Source organism: Anarrhichthys ocellatus, unplaced genomic scaffold, assembly GCF_004355925.1.
Source record: "Anarrhichthys ocellatus isolate YVR2014 unplaced genomic scaffold, GSC_Weel_1.0 scaffold85, whole genome shotgun sequence".
Taxonomy (NCBI): Eukaryota; Metazoa; Chordata; class Actinopteri; order Perciformes; family Anarhichadidae; genus Anarrhichthys; species Anarrhichthys ocellatus.
The window spans coordinates 1,050,349-1,073,730 of record NW_022280115.1 but is presented as its reverse complement, the minus strand read 5'-3'; the positions used below and the strand labels follow the sequence as shown (position 1 = coordinate 1,073,730).

General features: G+C 41.9%; 1 protein-coding gene across 1 annotated transcript in view; it reads left to right on the top strand.

Moving 5' to 3' along the window:
* The window catches only part of LOC116398553 (disks large-associated protein 1-like), a 133,938-nt gene that overhangs the window by 31,660 nt on the left and 78,896 nt on the right, over positions 1-23,382 (top strand). Inside the window, exons 2-3 of the mRNA XM_031874948.1 lie at positions 388-476; positions 16,706-18,229. Coding sequence (XP_031730808.1) covers positions 16,823-18,229 — 1,407 coding nt within the window. The 5' untranslated portion in view covers positions 388-476; positions 16,706-16,822. The remainder of the gene's footprint in view (positions 1-387; positions 477-16,705; positions 18,230-23,382) is intronic.

Sequence of the window (23,382 nt, the reverse complement as noted above, 5' to 3'; positions counted from 1 at the left end):
TATTGTGAACATATTCAAACAAATGCAAGGTACAGCATTTTAGTATTTATCATACGATCATATCCAGGTACACAAAATGCTGCATGAGACATGATGATATTAGCAACAACCTGATGCAGATTCAGCATTTACTTTGATATATGAAGTCAATTTCACTAAATCTCTCCACAGCACTCGTGCATCTCGGCACTTTATACTGTGACCCCCTGAGGCCGCTGCTCTTACCTCGTCTCTTACCAATGTTGGTTTGTTCTTACCAGACAGAGGTCTGGCTGTGCAAGATAAGGAAACAGGATGCAGCTCACATGATCTACTGAAAACCAATATTTCACATGTACCTTCTGTAGTAACTCTATATCTATGTGTGTGTGTTGTGTCCTTTCCCAGATTACTGGAGTTAATGTGAGACCAGTTATACAGAGATGTCAATCCCTTCCAGTTAGCGACAACTCTACAATGATGAGGATATAAAGGAGGTGAGTGTGCATGGACATAAACCCTATCGGTAACACTTTATGATAACTAAACGCTATGAAGCATTAGTTAAGTGTGAGTAAACACTTAATTCATCATTTATAAAATATTGTTCCGAAATTAACACTCATTAGTATGCAGTTCAGAACAACAGTTATAAATGTTTTATTCTTGATTAATAAGCTCGTCTATTGTGTGATTCATGATTGTGTATACTTTATAAATGATGGATTCCCCATTTGTAAATGAAGTATTATATATATATTACAAAGTGTTTTGTGTGACCTCATCTAAAGTGAGGACTATCTATGCCTTACAAAGCATTTATTAATGACATTGAAAGTCCATCAGTGTCTCACAACCCACAAAAGTCTCAGTTATCTTCTCAACAAAAAAGCAAATAGACAAAAGACAAAGTGATTAAGAACATATCAATATTTATTGCAAGATGCAAACAATGTACTCATAAATACAAACCTCTCAGCCATTCATTCATGTAAAAACAAACAGAGATTCTCCTTATGTAAAAGGGTAACCCCAACTCAAAGGTTAGCTTACTCAAGTCGATCTGATGCTTTTGTTTGCAGTTAGCTTCAACAATGGAGAACAATAAAACACCCAACTATGCTCTCCTAGGTCTAACACCTGAGTACAGTAACCCTCTAAGTACTGGCAGGCAATTGTTCAAACCCAGAGATTATCAGCCATGAACTAATAGTAACAAATGCTCTTTATGTTACAGTAACTGTCATGTCATAACATCACTCTCTGAGAGTCAGGGTTGATCTTTGCATATATTTCTTTCTGCATATTCCATTTGAAAATGTGGGGGTTGTTTTATATTTGAAAAAAACATTTTTACATCTGATTTTTTATTTTATTTTGGTCTTACTAAAATTAGGGGCCAATATGGAAATATCCACCTGCCAAGAAACTTTATTTTTTTAGTTTTGATAGCGAATATTCTGTCAGTGATAGAGAGAAACAAAATGACCAATTCTTATATCAGTACTCTGTGATAACAATATCACAGACTATGGCTGGCATATGCTGGGCATCCTTGACAGTACGTTCCATAACTATAATGTAACAATGCACCGTCCAACTAAGCCATTTTTGCTAGTTGGTTGGGAGGGTACTGGGAATGATCAGGAGCCTGCTAGCCTTGCCTTACTCGGGCCACTGATGGGTGGCGGTCCCTTGGCATTGTTGATTAGGCCCAGAGACCTTAGGGTTCCTATGGGTCCTGGGAGGACTGCAGATTGCAGCCAGTCATCAAGCGATCAACCAATCATCTTCTCCATAGAGCGAATGATGCGCTGCAGATTGCCCTTGTCCTTGGCAGTGGCAGCGGCTTACCAGAAGATGATGGAGAAGGTGAAGATGGTGATGGGGATGTAAAAGTGCACCGTCATTGTCTTTGGGAGGTTGAACTTCTTCAGCTGCCACAGGAAGTACATCCTTCGTTCTTTTCTCTGTGCTTTTTTGGTGAGAGAGCTGATGGTCAACTCCCACTTCAGGTCCTGGGTCCAGGAAGCTGAAGGACTCCACAGCACTGACTGGAGAGTCACACGTGGTGAAGGGGGCGTGTTGGGCTGCGTACTTCCAGAAATCCACAACCATCTCCACTGTCTTTAGAGCGTTGAGCTCTATGTAGTTTTGTCCACACCAGATCACCAAATAGTCAATCTCCCACCTGTAAGCTCAGGGTGATGTGTTGACTGGAGGTGCAGCTGTTGGTGTACAGCTGTACATTAGCCGTACGGCAGTAGAAGACAACATGCAAGGTCCGTTAGCAAGGTTCCACCACAATCCTCCAGAACAGCTCCAGTGCACCTTGTCCATTATTCTGCATTCTTCTCTACAGTCTCTACACTTAGTTTTCTCCAGTCTGTACATTGGCCAATGCTGGCTGTCAGTTAGTCCTCTGAGACCAGAACATAGACATGTCCACCAACCTGAGGTATAATCAGCCTCTTAATTCATCTGAGACAGATAACTTGCTCTAGTGTGAATTGTCTTGTTGATGCAGAAATGCTGTAAAAAAATATCCCTGCAGTCTGAAGTAATCAGTCAACCATAGTTTGTGAGGAATATGACAGGAGAAGATAGGTGTTAAAGAAATGATTCACGCTTCTTTCGCAGTCAGCTGGTCGTTTTGGTCCCCACCTCCTTCACACATCCCACCACTGAGCTGTTCCGTTCTATCTGTCTGTATGTTGTAGGCTTCACGGGCATGATGTACAAACCCAAGATTTCATTTCTGAGAGAGAGAGAAAGAGCAGCTCTGTGCAGAAGCAAGAGAGAGAGAGAGGCAGGTTTCGCCCACGCTCTTCTCTTCTCAACCCTGCTCTAAAGGCTCAGTTGAATCATAACAGTCAGTGGGCGAAAAGAAAGAGAAAAAATGTCCACGCAGATTCTGACGTATGTGCATCTCCAGTCGATCAGGGGTCGTACAAATGGGAGAAAATGGAAGAGAGGGAGTTGTTGATAGCCTCCAGCAGTGCTTAGTCTGTCCCTCTCTCCATGGGACATTAATGGCTGTTTGTCTCTTCATGAAATCCGTCACGACTTTCCTCAACAGTTCAGTCAATACTTGCTTCAAGGAATCAAATGTTCATGACAGGTTATAGCAAATCACTCTACAGGTAGTAGAGGCTCTTCTCTGGGATGGAGCTCAATGTCATTGTTTCTCAGTTAGACCTTTATTGTGGCCACTTTGTGTGAATGAATGTTGGTTTTCTTCCAGTTTTGCGCTGGCCCACTCGCTCTCCGGACAACGAGTGGCTCTATTCACCCATGGGCCACCAATCAGACATTACGCAGACTTTGTAATCGGGAGCTGGCCAACTTAAGTTGTGTTGCATTTAATTCCAGTACCAAGGTCCACCGGAAACAAGTCTTCTCCAGTTCAGAGTTGGAATGAGGAACTTTAAAAGCAAAGCTCTCCTGTGATCTGCCGTCATAGTTGTTCACTTTGAACTCCACTATGGATGTTAGATATCTAGGTCTTATGAATGGAAACAGGTGTGCTGATGCTGAGATAAGTTATCGTAATAATTATGAGTCTCCCACTTGTAAATAGCGTTCATGTCAACTTCTAAATCCTGTGGGGATCATGCATTCAGTTGTGTGTGGCTGTCTGTCTGTCCACAGCTAATCTCACACACTAATGGTCCCATCAGCCTGATCACTTTTGTGTACATTTATGACTGTATGCTCAAGAACGTCTTGTGGTTGTGTTGATTCACACTTTTTATACCGTCATTGACAACCGACTCCTTTCTCCTAATAACTGGCGGGTATTAACTGTAACTGATCAGTTATTAACTGCTTCAGTAGCAAAAGGCATCTCTGGAAATCGGCTCGGCCAAAAACAAGCCATACCTAGTCCGTCGCGGCTCAAACACTAACATCCATAGAAAGATTTTATCTCGTTTTGAAACGGAGCATCTGCAGATTAATTCCATACCTGATATGTTATTATCAACTAAAGTCAGGCACAATAAAAGATGAATGAATCCCTGCTTTTGCTATCTTCGTCGCCATCTTAACTGTATGGGAGCCGGGAGGGACAATCGAGTGAGATTCACCTCTACGTTGTTTGGGAGAGAACAGGGAGACACACCTGGTGGAGATCTGCACTCTACTGAGTGCACTGTTCTACTTGGTGTCATCTGACCTTTTCATATAAAATGCAACGGTGAGTGCAGAATCTTAAGTGATGACTTGAGTGGCACTCATGTCCAATGGGTTGAAGATCCAATATAATAGATCATGGGGGAAAAAAGGTTTTATCAGTTTTCGAAGCTGACACCAATGAGTATGTAGTGTGGACTTGGATCAAAGCATTTGTGTTTAGTGCTAATTGGCCAACTTAAGATGATGAACATGGTAAACATGGTAAACATTATACCTGCGAAGCATCCGCCTCACAGATCCAGTAGTGAAACAACCGATTTTTGGGCAAGAAAAGTATTTTTCTGGTGGGATGCATAGGCAGGCTGAGTCAAACAGGAACCCTGCAGGAGGTCCGACCAGTAGCTGACTATTCTAGAGAAGTGAAGGTGCCGTCAGCACTGAACTGTGAACCGTCATTTGGGAAATATTGATTTATTGTTTATATCCTTGTTTGTAATGGCACAGTGAGAAAGAGGGATGCTGATTGGCTGCAGTGTTTGATAGGATCACTGCTAGCTGGTTTGTTGGCGTGTTCCTGTCTGTAGTGTCGAGGTTCATCAGTACCTCCACTTCTAGTGAACGAGTAGTGAGCCACGCTCCTGTGTCACAGAAGGGATTTACCACTTCTAACTGCAAATGGTGGCAGCGTTGCGTTTCACAAATGATTCGCTGTTGTCACTCACTCCTTAACTACTTTCATCGTCAGCTCTGAAAAGAAACGACGTTCTACGAGTTGCTCAACTTAACTTCCGATGGTTTGTTCCTTTGACCGTCTAATAATGAGGGAAATGGGTTTACATAGCATTTTGTGGTGCTCCTGGTGGTTTGTTTCACTCGTACTGCAGGCCCTGTTTTTCTGATACATGATAGTCACAGTCGGTGCAGATACCGCAGCACTAACTCACAGTACTCTCTGTGCCTTTCTATTATACCGAATCTGGCTATTCGATGATCCACACGGGTCTGCAGTGCCATGCTACGGACTGACAAACTCCTACACAGATATGGGAAAAGTGGACGGCTGGCACTAGTGGGTGTGACTCTTTCTTGACCCCAAATTGATTCTCGACTAAAAATGGATTCTCGACATGGTCGTGTTCATTTCAGGATCTGCTCCAGTTCACTTTGCGCAGTAAATTCAGTGTGGCAAGTTACAGCAGTGATGGTGCGACTCCTGTTTGAACTCCTGGTTCTACAGAACACGTGAACATCACAACAGCTACATCTTATTCCCCACAACGCGAGCTAACTCTACGTCTGTTTTCCAAAATGCTTAGTTGGTGTGTCGACTAATGTGGTCACTCTGAAATGTTTTTGGGAACAAAATATGGCCACATTGTTGGTACAAGCTAAAGTACAGGGCAGTAGGTAACTTCATCACTCATTCAGGAAGTCAGTGACAGTCTTTCTTCTTCATCGGGCTGCCAAAAATCTGCATCAGTATAACGTCTTATATTCATTCAAACTCATCCAGATTGGGTGAGGAAAGCCCTCCTGCCTAAAGCTGTCAGACTGGTTTCTATGGTAATGCCTGGATTTTTATTAGCATCCAAAGGACAAAACATGCTGTGTGTGTGTGTGCGTGTGCGCGCGTGTGTGTGTGTGTGTGTGCGCGCGTGTGTGTGCGTGCACCCGTGCGTGTCTAACTGGAACAACGGTACTAAGCGCTGTGGGAAGTAGGAGGTTTAATGATTGCTGCCTACTCATGTCTGTTTCACATACTGCCTTGGTTGCCATGGTTACACATCCTTCTCAACTAGAGACAAGGGACGGGGAGAGGAAATCTCTCACACACACACACACACACACATTAGACTGCATATGTGACATGTTTGAACATGTCTCCTTCCCAGCGGATGGTCATACGGTGGCCATGTTTGATTTATGCTGCAACTGGAGCGGGAAACCCCGAAAACGCCAGGAGTCGATTCAAATTGGTGATTTTATATTCAGTAGCTGGGTGAGCACCACATTTCACCATATTGAAGGATCATTTAAGGTGCGCTGGTGTTGTAATTATCAGTCAGGACATTTTATGACGTTATTATTGGTCAGCTTATAACTAGGGTTGGGTATCGTTTGGGTTTTTTACGATATCGGTGCCTAAACGGTGCCTGAACCGATACTTTTTTCTTCAAATTGAACAATATATTAACTGTTTAAAGTATACTATAAATATAAATAAATACAAAACACTTGGCTTCAAACTACAGCTTCAAACTTTTTAACTTCAAACTATGAAAAATATATTAACTGTTAACAGTTTACAGTATACTTAAATAAATATAAATAAATACAAAACACACACACACACACTCTGTACACACACTACAGCTTCAAACTTCAGCAATTCTTTTGCAGATATATGAGCACATTTGCCTTCTCTGGCAAAATACGACACGTCTCATGACTTATTTTATTTTACCAGTTGGTGGCGGTAATGCGCCAATTCGTCGTTTGCCAACTGCCACTACACCTCAAAGAAGAAGAAGAAGAAGAAGCTTTCGCGTGCCTGTGGATGTTGTGCTTATGAGCGCCAGTGCTAAGTATCCCGTTGTAATAATACTGTGAGTGAGGAGCGGAAGACCGAGTCCTGCTGCCAGGACGGAGTCATCAGAGTAGTGTAAAAAAAGTATTTCAATCGGCTCAGGCACCGAAAGGAAGCACCGAAATCTGCGTTGCATTTCGGTCCGGTAGATACCGGTCGTATAGGAACCGGTTTGGCACCGCTTTTCGGTACCCAACCCTACTTATAATAGCTTTAGCTTTATTACATTTCATTCAGGATACGTGCAAATTTCCTTACAATTTTAGAAATGTATATTATTGGGTGTTAAAAATCTCAACAGCAACTCAGTACCTGGTGACCTTCGATTGAGTTTAACACAACTTTACATTTAACCAGGTATTTTGAAAATTTATATATACACGTATAGATTGATGAATATTAAAATGTATGAGTAATTATCAGTAAAAAGAGGAAAGAGTTTGCCAGTTGTCGGTCACATTTGCACTCCAACTGAAACTGTAAACAGAATATTCACCACCACCAATCCTGGTGGTGTGGACCGGTGGAAATCAAAGATTGTGTGAAGACCAGAGTGAAGACACACAATGTGGCCGTTCTGCTGCTCTGCTGCAGTGAAGCTAGAGTTCTCTACGGTTGCATTTTGGCTGCAATGTTGGCAAAGCGTGATTCTCTATTAGCCAGAGGGCTAACCGTCAACTGGTTAGTGACAAGTACAGGGACACAAGACAATGAGATAAGCATAGCCTCAGAGTATCAAACCAGAAGAGAGAGAGATAGATAATCTATATATCATATGAGGGTCCCTCTCTGCTCTTTTCAATGGTTTTGCCACAGGTCCTATTTTGTATTGATTTCCCTCCGCCTGCACGTTGATGTTTGAACAATGAGTAAGTGTAGTCAATAACTACAGGCCATTATAGCTGACATTAAGCCAAATCTTGCTGAATTATAGTCTGAGTCACACGGACATGTGTTCTACTCTGGGCTCTGTGTGGTAATGTCAGTATTTGTATTTTAAAGCTTCTGGTCAGAATTTCGACACTTTCAACACATTCCTACTCCAAACTGGTGAGTTTTGGACTTCTCTAGGACATTGAGTCGATTTCCACTAATGTCTTTTCAAAATAAACATTCTAACGTAGCTTTAGTTAGTTTTTAGGTTTACTGGCGCAACAAAACTACTTGGCCAGGCTGAGCAAAAGATTGTGGTTTGGGTTAAAGTAAGTATGTTTGTTAGGGAAGAGGCTTTAGTTAAGTATGTAAATGACGCAACAAAACTAAGATAAAAAAGTGAACATTGACTTAGTTTCACAAAGAACACAAACATCCGTCTCCTGGGTGAAAGCCCTGTGTTTGCCCCACTTGGTCTATCTTGCTTATTATACAACATCAGCTCCTCTGACCGTCTAAACATGAGGGAGATGGGTTTAAATCTGAGTTAGTTGAGAGCCTTGTACCTCATACAGACACTAATTGGTTCCTCAGTGTATCTGAATCAGACTCCGAGGGGCCTCTGACCAAGCGACTGTATTTGATGAGTTGGGAGTGAGAAAGGGTTGTTTTTGTAGGTCATTGAACCTCTTATGCTATTGTTTCTAGATGCATTAAGTGTATGATAATATATTGACGTATTGAACTACAGCGGAAGTGCTGCTGTCGTTGAATTCAGAGATGTAATCAGTTAGCTGCCATGTCTTCTTGTCTTGTGTTTTTTCTGAGCAGAACACCGTTCAGCAGCCAACTGAGCTTTCTCAGATTTCACACTTCTGACCAGCACATTACCACACCATCAGTAGTAGACTTTCAAATGAGCGCTAATTTACTTATGCATGAACACTCGAGGACCACAGTGGCAGCGGTTGTCACTTTGAGTAACTAGGAGTGGGTGATATGGATAACATTTACTGTATGTGTCCAAGACAAATAGAGTCTATATTATCTTATCTTATCTATATTGTGATGTAATCCATATATTTGTGAGGTGCGTTTTCCGTAAAATTAATTGAGAAACCTTTTATATACATTGGCCAGACTGGAATGTCTGATTTGTCGAATGCAGCAAATGAAATACCCAATATATCGCCTTTTGATATGTATAGGTATTTTATCGACTGTTTGATGAACCATAACATGAGAATTTAAAGGGATGGCAACTGACTGGGAAATCTTCCAATGGTACGCTGCCATTCAACGGTTTGGAATCGGCTGTACATATTGATTTTTTTCTTCTTTCATGATGTATTTTTTTTACCAGCAATAAAATAATTCAGAGACTAAATGTTTTATTTACTTTTGAAATAGTTTTGGCCCCAAATAAGAAGAATCAAAGGATTAAAACTTCCATTTGAATGTCCCCACAGTGTTACATGACGGGGAGAATACTGTTGGAACGTGGAAGCTGAATTAGTTTTCCAGTCCAGAAAAGCTTCAGTAACCCTCGATCATTATTGAACTCTAAATATTGAGTGAGTATCCAACAGTGCTAACCCTCCATTAACCTTCTATTTCTATTGTGAAGTTTGAAGAAGAGCTTTGCTAAAGCAACACGTTGACTGTTGATTCCAGTTTGTTCTAGGCTGCTTTTATTGTGAAACTCTTGACACTGGAATAGGAAGCTGTTCACACACATTGATGCTAGGCTTCCAGTTTCTTTTACCAATGACTGCTGATTTGTTCTATTGCTCAGATGGATCTTTGTCTCTTTCAGTTGTCACTCTGGTGGAATTATTGTAGTTTTGTTCCTCCTTGTACAAAACAAAACCTAGTTATAAAGAGGACTTTCTATAACCTAAAAGCACGAAAAGAGCATTCAAACAAACAGAATCTGATTGTACCCAATCAAACTTTTGTAGCACGTGATTCCAAACTTTTGGGACTTAGGCCAAATCCCAATGTCCCCCCCTAAACCCTGAACCCTCAAGGACTTACTGACGTCACCTGGTAAGTGGTTGAGTGTGAGAGACTGTGAGGGCTTGAGATGGTGCAAATATGAATGGGACAGCCCTTTGCTGCAACATATCACGTTACCATGAAAATGACAAAAAATATGATGTATAATTGTGTGTAATTATTTTATACTTTGTACTCCCTGATGTGAACGTCTTCAGTCTCTTTCCTCACAAGATGAGAGGTAACTTCAGATAATCTATTTACTCGTTTTTGTCAAAACAGCTTCAACGACTAAATCAAATATTTGATAAATAAATAAATACATATCCTCTGATTTCATGTTTATTTTCTGTTCCATCTTTAACCCTTAATGCCTCTGAGTAAATGTAATATGACAGGCTGAACACACGTGAGCCTCTTTGTTTACCTTTTTTTTTACGTCTCCATGCGTCCACTGGTTACCCCGTGTTTAACGTCGCATTGCAATGATTTGTGGGTAATTCCCTTAGACTAAGTCGGCATACAATGCTGAGTTACGGAAAGGGTTCATAAAGGGCTCAAAATGTCTGCCAGAGAGCCTCAAACACTCGATGATTTGACAGTGGGACAGCCCTAAACCCTCACGGACTTCGCGGGAGAGTGCCTCAAAGTCCGTGAGTCCGTAAGGGGGGGACATTGGATTTGGTCTTACAGTAGCTTAGGCTATACAATAATTGAGCTCAGACAGACTGCAAGAAACTGCTCTAGGTCAATAGAATCATGGGATTTTATCCACCGCCTGCACAAATCTATTCAAAAAGTGTTCATAGCTGCCGGCATGAATACTTTTTATGGGAAATATTAGCAGTTGAGCATTCATTGGTTTGTAGTCGCTTAATCGTTATGCCCTTGTTGCGTTTAGGTCTTAAGGTGGTCAGAATGGGTTCCAGACCGTGGGTCTCAACTCAAGGGTTCGCTCAGCACCATTACTGACCCGGAGGTCATGCAAACAGTTTTCCGGAAAAAGTTTTCAGCATTAAAATATGTATTCATCATCATCCTCATTGTCACCTTTCAATGTTCTTCATCTTTCCGTCATCAGCCGCAGAAGTAATCTGGCTACATTCAATGCGTATCATGTCTGCTTTCAGTGCTGGTATCCACCCTCAGAGTGTGACTCAAAGGCTTTTTGTTCCCCAGCTTCCATTTAGCCGAAAATAACTTGATCTCAGCCCTATTTTCATTTCTCCTTCCGCCTACACACAGCATCAACCCAGTCTGCCTGGCACATATGGCTCTTTGAGAAATGCAGCAGGAGGTGGTGGTAAGAGACGGGTTGGGGTGGGCTTCAGCCGTCAATCTCTCATCTGTTTTTCCATCCCATCCATAAAATCTCTCTTTTCTCACCTCTCCTTCTAGAAATTTACATTCAACTGTCAGTTGTATAAATAGCTAATCTCCGGTTCTGCTCCTCTTGGAGATCACTGTGTAACCGATAAGTAAATCTTACATTCAGTAAGGAACCAAAAAAATAGTCATCACGACAGCAGTTTACGGTCTGTTCCAGTTCTGATAAGTGTCTTTGGTTGTCTTCTTCCTGTAGCTCTGTTAGATTATCCCTCATGACACCATCTCTAACCCCTCATGAACTACAGTGGTTCCGTTCACAACTGAAGGAGAAAAAACAGTCTGAATGGACTGTGTTGTAGTTGTGATTCGGGCATCATAATTGGTAGGACCAAGTCAGTTCCAGTCTGGGCCAGTTGACAGTAGGTAGTATAATAAGGACCTGTCCCACAGCTGGCGCAAAGCAGTGCACCGCGCAGCTGTTTTTGCTAGTTTCAGACCGCCACAGTTGTCATTTTTACGTCCAGTGCCAGCGTTGTGTAAGTAGCAAATGAACTTTGTCTGAAAATGATTTGTGGTCAGGTTGCGTTGTTGGCGCATTGCTATCTTAAGGCAGCAGAAAACGCCATGCACTTTGACCATGTGCTATACATCTTTTAAATAGGGCCCATAGAGGATCATTTCACTGATGATCCAGTTGCTGCCCAAAAGAGTTATTCAACATGACAGAACAACAACAAACGTTTGCAGTAGGAGGAGCATGTTCCCTCTGTTCCCGGTGGGACGTCAGTGAGGGATCGTGTACTTTGTACGACTTTGAGTTCTTGAAAAACGCTATAACAATTTAATTTATGATAATAATAATGCTAATAATAATGATTATAATATGATAATGATAAAAATGGTAAGAAAATAACAATAATGGCAGCATGCCAATGATGCCAATAATGCTAATAATAACAATAATAATAATAATAAATTATCATTATTGTTGTTGTTGCTGGTAGTTAAAATCTCTGGGACAGTGTGATCCTCTGTTTGCCCTCTAAAGCTCGATAAAACACCGACCAAACCCTTTAAAGCTCTTTGACTCTATGTTTGTTTAATCTGAACCCCCCCCCCCCCCACACACACAGAATTTTAAAGATGACAATTCATCATTTCTCCTCCATTTTCATGCTAGGCTAGGCTAATCTTGTCCTGCCCCAGCTCTGTACTTACAGACGAGAGAATGTTACCTTGAGATCTTTTCACCTCACTCTCATAGCTCACCTATTGTATAATTCCCTCTTAAGTACTGGGAATACCTTCATTCAGATTGTAAATGACTCACCTCCATCTACTCATACTTTATATTTGCTGTGGTCCTTTTCATAAGTCCTCTTTGATGTAATCAGATGTATATTGGTGCTAGTAGAAAAAAAGGCTGTGTTTAAGACCCCGTTATTTTAGTCCTTGTACAGTAATGTCTGACTTCAATAACGCATCATTTGAAGTGAATCACTTCCTCCCTCGATTCAGTTGCGTTTTATTTTTAGACACAGTGTAGTGAGTACAATGTCTTTTCATTGAGACAGAGTAATTCAGGACTCCCAACCCATAATTATCCAAAGAACACATCCAGTGTTTAATCCAGGGTTCTCTCACATCTAAGGCAACATTAATGGAAAGAAGAGAAGCGTTCATTGACACTACTCATTATATACGTTCAGTGAATGAGACGTATCTTAAGCCTGTGGCCGCTATATTTCATGTCCTTTTATTCTCTATGAAAAAAGTAGTAGCAGTGAGTAGTGGTTCTCTGGGTAATCATGATATAGATGCTACTGTACTTCCATGTTTTTACTGTTTAAGGTCGATTTGGTTTTAGTCGTTAGCAGTAAGGATTCATAAATAAATTGATAATTTTCCCACACGTGCAACAAAGGCTGTCAGGGACTCTATCGCATCTCTTTTGACTGACATTAAGCCGTGACCTTGACAGCAACAAACATGGATGTACATCACTCTCTCATTCAGTAAAAAGTCAGAGGATAGGAACAGCGGTCTCCTGGGTGAAAGTCTACGTCTTTCTCTCTCTTTATACTACGTAAGTTGCTCTGACCTCTTATAATGACGATGGTGCGTCTCATACAGACGCTAAATGTACGTCTGAAGTGCAAAGTTTAAAAACGTCATGTTGCAGATATTTCAGGAAGTCACTTTACCCAGCTAAGAAATACCACGCCACTAGATTGGTTACAAATTGAAATACAGTTGTCTGACCCTGTACTGTATTGTACCGATTTGACGTAACCAGTGATGACATAACAGTAGTGGTGCGACAGATCGGATCAGCACAAAAGGAAAAAACATTGAGCAAATATAACTCTTATCGATCCCTGATCATGTTTTTTTGCCGCCGATACCAACAGCTGATCATTGATAATCTATATGTACAGATACAGATCCCTTTGTTGTTTCATTATAGCAGGTGGTCTACAAGGCTCCGGACAATGTAATTGGTTTTTTTGCAACCGTCCTGAAAATAATTTCAAGCGTTCTGAAGTCAGTAAACCATCAACAATTGTAAATGTTATCCTTTTACTTTGTTTGTATTGTGTTTTTTTCTTCATAAAAATACACAATTCAACTGATAAGGAAATCAAATATTTATGGATTAAAACAAATGTTGTCATAAGTTGTTTTAATCATTTTTTTATAATCACACATGATAACGTTACAATTTACCTTTGCCCAATACTTATCTTCACTGAGCAGAGTGTGAACGCATCATAATGTAACTTAACAGAACCTTTGTTTGTTGACCATTAGCGGTGCTGCTAACATTATTAGCTGTCCTGTCAATTACATGTTTACAATGTAACATTATCGGAGATCAGCGACTAGAAAAGCGTGTGTGTGTGTGTGTGAGAGTGTGGCTTACCTAAGCTCACTGGGAGTTACTGTAGCTTGTTAGCCCTTCTACCAGTGGAGCTGTCAGGTTGTGTTAAGCAGTGGTGTCATGGGGCAAGTAGGACAGACAAAACTCTCACAGACATGCACACGCACCCACCTTTCCCACAAGACCGCCGCAAATGCAAGAGTGCGAGTGCACTCACATCCATGCAGCACACGCATCAACACTGTGGCCCTGCATGGCTGTTCATCTGTGATGAAACTGCCTCGCGAGCAGTCTGAACCCTGTAGCCTGAGATGTGAACTCACAGTTATTTAAGATCCGAGTGAGAGGACTTCTTACTAAACTCATACCTGCACTAAAAGTGCAAGCTGATTGGATGGGTTGGTCTCGTCCACTGAGTAGAAAAGAAAAAGGACATTCATGTGTATTAGTCATCGTCCCTTAGCTGCCTGTGTTTATGTTTAGATTTAGTGGTTCCAGTTCTTGAATCAACCCCTACTTCTTCTTTTGGTGTTGCCCAACGGCTTGTTATTGGTTACCAGCTGGACCACTCGGAGCCCTTGTGTGTGGGATTTCAGCTGATTATATATAAGATATGGTCACATTACACTTTCGCCGAGGAACATTGGCTCCATCTTTCATTCAGCTCAAACAGCAGGCCGATCCAAGCAGTCAGCTCCAGCAGACCTGTGGATCAGAGTTCTCCTGTATTCAGCTTTGACCATGTGGAGGTGCACGACCAACTAACAGAAACACTTATGCCAGACAGCGTGTTTGAAAAATGCAGATGTCTTTGTTCGGCTGTGTTTCATCACCTGTTTAGTGCAACATTACACTACTCGACTGCCCCGTTCATGGACTGGTTTAAGTCTGTGATCATCATTTTGAGACTGTCCTATTCAAAAAATGACCCCATAGGTCGTTCATACAAGCAGCCAGTATATTAGGTGGCAGTATGAAGTGTGACTAAATCCTCGTAGAAAATTTGATTCGGGTGGATGGATGGGTCAAGCAAACACAGGACCAGTAAACTGCTGTTTGTGTCCTGTGCCAAACCAAAAGTCAACATTGAGTTATTTTGTACTATCTTAAGTAGTATACTGGATTTACTTCACTTACGTGGCATAGTTTAACTGTCGTATGTAACTTAAGTTATGTTACAAACATACTTATTTGAACCCAAACCATGACATTTTCCTAAACCCAACCAAGTAGTTTTCTTGCCAAAACCCATTCTAGTAGTTTTATTGCCCAAACCTAGCCAAACTGCGAACATTTCACAACGTTATCCACATGTTTAAACTTACGCTTAGGTATGAGGGCGCTTTGATGTCCTGCCACCGGTAGGGGGCGCTAAATGCTAATTTAGGAAATGTTCCTGTCGGTTGTATTAAACAGCAGGGACAAATGAAGTTAGGCAACTTTTTCATGGTCAATAACCAAACCAATGAAGGCCATTGTGGGCGACACTAAAGGTGATGATATAATCAAGGCCGACAAGGTCCATGTAGCAAATTAAAAAAACGCACCCGCTGCACGTAAGTTTTGATTCTATGACCACTCTAACTGCCGTTGAATGCTACACAAGCATCGTCCCTCTGCTTTTTATTGTCTAATTGGTCTGCAATCTATTTGTTTTACATTGTTTTTTCACGATGAGCACCAACTTGAGAGTCGCCTGAAAAGGAGTGACAGGGACAACACTAATACTGTTCTGAACAGTTCTCGGAACAGCCACACCAAAAGAGTTGGTGTGCTCTGAAAAATAAAGATGCTGGGTGCAGCGCTCTTTCTCTAATTGGCAGTATACTCTCTCTCCTCATTGGGAACACTTGAGAAAAGACGAGCCTCCAGCACACACTAACTGTAACCACTGTGTATTTTCTATTCTGCTGACATCATGCCGCACAGAAGTTTGATTTCAACTCATAATAGGGTTAGCACTGGCACAGCATAGGTTCAAATCCCCGAGCTTTTCTTGGTGGAGTTTGCATGTTCTTCATGTGTCTTTGTGGTTTCGCTCTGGTTGCTCTGGTTTCCTCCTACGGTGCAAAAACGCAAGGTTTAGGTGAAATGGCAGTAGGTGTGAATGTGAATGTTACTTTGCCAATGTGTGACAGACTGGCAACCTGTTTAGGGTTTACCTTCCTCTCACCCAATGTATTCTGGGATCCCACTCACGCGATCCTTCACACAATAAGCAGCACCATAGCTAGATTGAGAGATGAATGAATCCAAAATCAAAATGAAGTGATAAGTCTAGGTTTTAAAAAAATACTTAAAATATTAAAACAATGACATTTTTAATAAATAACTGATAAGTGGGTATAGGGAAATATTAGGAAAAGCTAGAACAGTCTGGTAAGTTCATACAATAACGTTACTTTACTGTAATGCAGCATTTAAAACTAGCAAAAGACAACAATCTAACACCTTATCTTGTCTCGTATCACAAAATGTTTGTTCCTGCTTAAATGGTTTACTTTTTGGGAGGCTGTGGCTCAGGGGGGAGGGCGGATCATCCTTTCACCACAAGGTTGGCTGGATCCTACTGTCCGCATGTTGAAGTGTCCATGAGCTAGACACCGAAATCCATGTTGTCCTCAAGGTGCTTTGCAGCAGTGCACTGCACCTAAAATGCTAAGCATGGACTATCAGAACAAAAAGGATCATCAAAATCTGAAGGGAGGCATGGGGACAAACCTTGGTTCCATTAATAAAGGACTGTGGGGCGCATGGGGATGCTATAATTAAAGGTCAAAAGTTGAAAGGTCTTAACATCTACAACACTAATATGATTTAATTAAACCCACAGGGCTTGTCACTGTCATGGACTGTTTTTGTCTGACTTGTTGCCTTGGATTAACCTTTTCTTGTTGTTCCTCTCTCTTCCTGTCTTCCAGAGTCTGCAGCTCTCCTCTCAGGGACAGTCTTCTGCAGCCCTTCTCTGGTCACAGGCCTACCTGGCATCTCTCATCCATACCATTCCTCTTTCCATCCACCCATCCTTTCCCCCTGTCATGAAAGGCCTGTCCAGTAGTCGGAGTCACCATCACGTGGTCTCCTATGAACCATCGTATGATCTACTGGGTCACCATGTTGACCGCAAGCCATATTTAATCAGTCAGAATGACATGCCTGTGCCCATTCCCATGCCGCATCAAGCGGAGCTGTCCTACTACAATGCTCAGCGTAACCCGTACCCCTCTGACAGCAACAGCATCGTCCCATACGGAACCTTCCCAAGGAGGTGCCACTCCACCTCCTCATCCCACCATCCTGAGGTAAAGGATGAGTGTATGGCCATGGTACCATATGTAGGGGGAGGAGGAGGAGGAGGAGGAGGAGGTGGAGGAGGCTATGGGGGCAAAATGCCCACCCGGGTACCAGCAAACTTTGCGGACCCATTTGAGCGTCAGCCATCGTTCTCCAGAGATGGCTACCACACGCTGCAGTACAAACGCGGAGTGCTGGCCCACAGTGGGGGAATGGGAGCCCAACACAACAACAATGACAGCCCAGGGAGAATTCGCCACCTGGTCCACTCAGTCCAAAAACTCTTCACCAAGTCACATTCATTGGAGGGGCCACACCACACACAGTCCTCCAAGGGGGCCAATAACGGGAGTGTTAATGGTGGTGGTGGTGGAGGAGGAGGTGGTGGTGGTGGTTCAAGGGCCAGCCCGGAGGGTGAGACTCCACCGGTGGGAATGCGCCAGCGGAAGCGCAGCAAGAGCCGCGAGCGCTGTCGATCTGCGGAGCCCAAGCATCGAAGCCACCACCACCACCACCTCCAGCTCCACGGCTCAGCGTCTGCTCCAGGCTCCGGGTATTGGAGCTCAGATGACAATCTGGAACGGGAGCTGTGTCTCTACCACCCTCACCACCACCAACCTCCGCCCTCACCCTCACCCTCCATTTCCCCATCACCCATCGCCATGACAATGGGCCGGTACCCCGGCAACAGCCACGACAAGTTCCCCCAGACTCCCCTCCCCAGTCTCTCCTCCTCGCAGTCCCAGCAATACTTCATGATGGACCCTTACGGCACACTCAATGAGCACACACACAACCACACCCACACACACCACCACTCTGCACTCAAAGCCTCCCGGAGCAACAACGATGTGAAGTATGCAGCGTCGTCGGCATGTGTGCCAGTTAGTGGTAGCAGCAATAACAGCGGTGGCGGTATCGTTGGAGGAAGTGGCCCCTTGATGTCTCTGGGCCTTGTGGACGGGCCCCTTGTGAAGAAAGGGGCATGGTCATCAAGCCTAACGGTGAGCAGGGCCAGAGAGGTCTACACCAACAACAGCAGCCACAACCAGCTTCGAGCCAGCGCAGGATCCGGTAACCTAAACCTAGATAGAGCTCTAGTCAAATCTAAGGGCAGTCAGCAGCAGGAGCTCTCTTGCCATTTCTTACAGGTAACTAATTCCTCCCTGACTCCCATCCAAAACCAGTCGATTCACTCTCCTCCCCCCTCTTTTTGCTTCCCTTTTATCCACAACTTACTTTCCTCACCAATGTTTCCTTTAAGTCAGTGGTGTCCAGTCTTGTGACTCTCCAGGTTTTCAGTCCTACCAAACACTACACTCTCTGACTATGCTGAAGAACAGCTTCAGTTAGAGAAGGGCAAACCACTCAGTGGAATCCATCACTGGAGTGGACAGGTGGCCATTCTAAAGTTTTGGAAAATTCCACGAGTTCCAAGGCGTGCTAAGCTTTCTGTACTGGCATCATTTTATTACTGTATATTGGTCATGAAGTACTAGTTTAGCAGGGATGAGCTGTAACAGTTTTAGGTCATTCAAATGCCAAATTTAACTCAGGACACTGGATGTTTGCTTCTTTAAAAGTTCCCAGAATTATTTACTGATTGATTTTTTAGATCTATGAACTAAAACCAGAAACACTACAGGTGACAGTATACAGATGTGGATATATACGATAGACAAGTAGAAAAGACAAACTACATTGTGCTACAAGTTAAAAGGGGTCATAGTTCTAGTTTGCCTTAAGGCATTGTTTGAGATGGGTCTTAAAAGTGGAATATGTTCAATTGGACACAACCCTTTTTGTACATTCCAATGTTTACCTCCCTTTACTGACAGCACAGTGTGTCCAAATGTGGTGTGCCTATGTGGAACCTCACAATCTCCTCTAGTGGTGGTCCTGGTGCCAATGCCACTTTCAGCCTTTTGTTAAACAGATTCATTTAGAGGAGGTAGGGCGAGCGCATGCAAACTCTTATACATAAAACAAGCATATTTGATTTTTTTTTTTAATTCTCAGTAAATTATATTTTTCCAGAATGTTACTATGTTAATCAAAGCTTTTACAGCTTTCTTTAAAATGATTCCTATTGATTTAGGTGTCATCACACAGTTGGTAAAACAATACTTTAATCCAATTTGAAACACAGCTTCAGACTTTAATTCAGGAGCTGTGTACAACCTGCTCTGACGGAGTTAGAAAGGCCCTTTGGAGATGTGGTGACGTCCCGTTACAGTCAGTGAGCAGAGGGAATAACGAATTGCGCTGCCTCTTTCAATGTATTCTGGGAATTTTCCAGGCAGCCGGACATCCAGAGTATTGCAACAATTTTGGTATTGTGACACTCAATTACTAATACAGTTCCTATGATCCTCTCTGTCTTCTCGGACAACATGTTGCTATTGTCACTTTGATCATGAAGGTGTCACTATGATATAAAGTACTGTATATGGTATATCATTGAGTATTCATATTATATAGTTTAGAGACTATTATCAATATATTATTAATCTAAGATATAACAGAGAAAAAGCACAATTACAAATCTCTCTCCTACTTCAGCACCACGGACAGCGCCCTACACTCTCTGCTGTTATGGGATTGATAGTTGGGGTGGAATGTTAACAAGGGGGATGCAAAAATAGCCCCTTTATGCAGCTTTACATGACAACCCTTACAAGAGACCATGGATGTGCATCCCAGTTCTGTGGGCTGCTCCGGGTCAAAGTCCAGGGTCTTCTCTAACAAAACTGCAGCTTTAGTGTTTGGTTGGAATGACAACTGTAGATTTACATGGCAGGAAACCATGACTGGATGTCACTGGCTAAGGCTGGGGACACACTAGAACCGGTAATAAGAGGGTTTTAGGCATGACTCCATCTTACATTCATCAATTTACAGAAAGATTTCAGCCATTCTGATAAAATACTAGAAAAAAAAAAAGAATATATATATTTACTGTATATATATATAAATATATTATACATACAACAATATATTTGCAGGGTTCTTTCAATTCCAGAATTGGATCCTTGGATCTTAGAAATATTTCATTAAATGTACCAAAATCATTTAATTAAAATTAAAATGATCTTTAGCAGATAGTAGTTATATCAATTAGGGCTGCAACTAACAATTATTTGTGTTATTTAACTATTATGCTGCCTAGTTTTTCCATGAATCAATGAATTGATCCTTTGATTTACAAAATATCAGACGACATTGATAAATTGCGCTTCACAATTTCCTGAGGCACAAGGTGATGTCATCAAATTGTTTGTTTTGTACGACCCAACTGTCCAAACTCCAAAGATATTTAATTTTACAATCAACAAATACTGGCTGTTCAGGAGCTGGAAACTGAGGATATTTGGCATTTTTGTTGAAAAACAAACAAAACTGAAATGATTGAAGCTAGGGTTGGAAATCTTGAGAAACTATCAAGATTACGCAAAACTTGTCCTGAAAATCCAGCCCAGAGTTGCCAACTATTTTCCAATGTAAGTAGCTAGCAGGCCTAGCTCCAGAAGATGCTAAATCCAGCAAGAAAGTTACAGAGTCTGCAACACTGACAGCCCGTCCCTTCAGGACTACCTAATTGGGGCCAAATGAAATGGGCTTTTTACTGTCCTGTGACAGCCACAGATACCGGATGTTTTTGGTCCTTTTTGTCAGAGCATTTGATTTATTGATTGCTCTCGTGATGAAGAGAACTTCAACAAATATAAATTTAATTATTCATCCAAATAGTTTTATATGATCTTTTTTTGTTAAACGACTAATGAATGAATCATCTAATAATTTCATCTCTAACTAGGATATTGTTGGATGATGTGTTAAAAGAGTAACCTCAAGATTAGCTTTCTAAGAACAGCAGATTCTGAACTGAATGAAGAGTCTCTTTTCACCTTGCTTTTAATTGTTACTATAACTTGGAACAATTAGCTTGGTACACAATAATAATCCCATGTCGTGGAAAACTGGACTGATGTGTCTCCACCGTTACTTTGTATTTTAAATGAAGGAATAATGTGTCAATGCGTTTGGACCGACCACTCAGACAACTAGTGTTATAAAGCACAGATACCAACACATTGTACAACACAATCGAGACAGATTTGACACAGTAAATGTTTGATGTGACAAATCAAATAATGTCATCGCATTAGCCGTGTTCCCATTCACATATTATGATGTGCAAGTGTCGCATTAGGCAACGGCAAAATTCAACAAAACTTCCTCATTTGCGCAAAAATGTTTCTATGCTCGCTTTTTTTGCCTTTGTCGAAAAAGTTACATGGATTATGGAATGCTAAATTCTTCTGTTGCAAATTCTCCTCACATTTCAATCAAATCCTTTGCGTTCTATCGGACAGCTAAAAGATCGGCGGGCTTAAAGTTCAGCGTGATACGAAGCTACAGAGGACTGTGGCTCCGCACACACACCTCCCTCACCTGTCTTTAGATCAGGAGGACGAGGGATGAAAGGAATACATTGCTGAATCTCAACCGTTTCCGTCATCGGCTCCCCACTCATTTGGTTGCATCACATTTTTGTAAACGCCAGAAACAGAAACTAAAGACGCTCTAACTTCCACTTCCTCCGGGACGTTAAGAGTCGCTCAGCGATTGAATGGAAACATTTTGATGCAAAAAGTCATGCTCAGTGATTTGGAACATTGCCTGGAATTGTCTAGTGGAGTCAAATATATCAAAGAGACAGAGACCTTGATAAAAAAAAGTGTAACAAAATAACTGAATGACTAATCTCTTGAACCACATAAAGGCCTCACAGATAACTAAACTGAAAACAACCTGCAGTGGCGTTGAACCGTGCAATAATCTGAGTTTCCAAGTATCTAACGTAACTATGGCTTATTTATACACGACACTAAGAGATGATCTGCTCAACATGTGTTAGCGTGTGCCGATATAAAAATGTTGTAGTGCGTCCACAGCCTGAGAGGGAACATTGCTCCCCACCACCAGTCTACTACTCTGATCTCCGTAGGAAACCCCACCCCCCGACCCCTCCCGCCTTTCCTTCACTCACCCAACTCCCCCCCTAGCCACCCTCCAACCCACCTCCACCCCTTTTTACTTCCTCTTGGTTTGGGGAGCCTCCCTCTTCCTTCTCCTCTTCCACCTCTTTCCTCCTTTTGAGTTGAAGAGAGCAGTAAGTGCAGAGCCAGTACCAGCCTTACTCTCTGAATGCTAGGTTTATGACATGAACCCATGAAGAACGGCATCCTCCTGTTTGTAGACTTCATTTTTTATTTAGTAGTGCTTCCCTTCCTGCCTCTCTACCAGTTATCTCGCCTCTTTTTCTTTGTCTTGCTGTGCTGTGCTGTCCTGTGAAGTGCTGTGTTGGGATAAGTGTTGGGGAGGCGTTTTACTGCATATGGAAGGTAGACGGGTTTGGATATGGTTGGCATTTCAGCGGTAGTTCAACTAAATTTGAATAGGGTTTATTAGCATTCCCTTTAATAGAGGAGCCCAAATTGTGTTCTTCAGATTGAGGAAACTTGTAACAGTGATTACAAGGTTTCCAACAGAACACACCAAGATATGCAACAAGAAGACGAAGAATGCAGCTCGTCAACATGGATGTAAACAATGCGATATTTAAAACACTTGAACAAAAATATGCAAACGCTTGATGAATCTATTTGGAAATGCTCTCTAAAGTCAGTTAGACCTCAATGATACACGCAAAACATCAGTAGATCCTTCAGCTGATCTCGTCACGTCTGTTTCAGTAATCCAACTCCCATTAAAGTCATTACACAGTACAATCAGGTTTAATCTCAACAGTATTGACTGCCACCACTCATGAAAAATACAGTGGGTAAAAGTAAGTAGCTGTTATTTCAATGTGTCCGATACTTATTTAATCAACATTTTAAAGATGTTCATCTCACTGTCAGATTATGCACAATAGTTAGGTTGCTCAGCAAACAAAATGTTATTATAATATTATGTGTCAACTGAATCTGTGACTGAGTTATTTCTGACTGAACTACCAAATGTTTCTATAATGACCATTGACAGTACAGACTGAATCTGTTTCAGTGGTCACTCTGAATACACTCTATATCTGGGAAATACTGAGAAATCAAATGGGGAATGTAGTTTGACTCGTTCCAGTGTGTAGTAAGTTAAACAGCCTCCCCAACACCTGCTGCTGTTGTTTCTTTGTTGTAGTTGTTTCTTACTGTGCTGTGTGTGATTATCTTTTGTTGAATGTGTGTGTGTGTGTGTGTGTGTGTGTGTGTGTGTGTGTGTGTGTGTGTGTGTGTGTGTG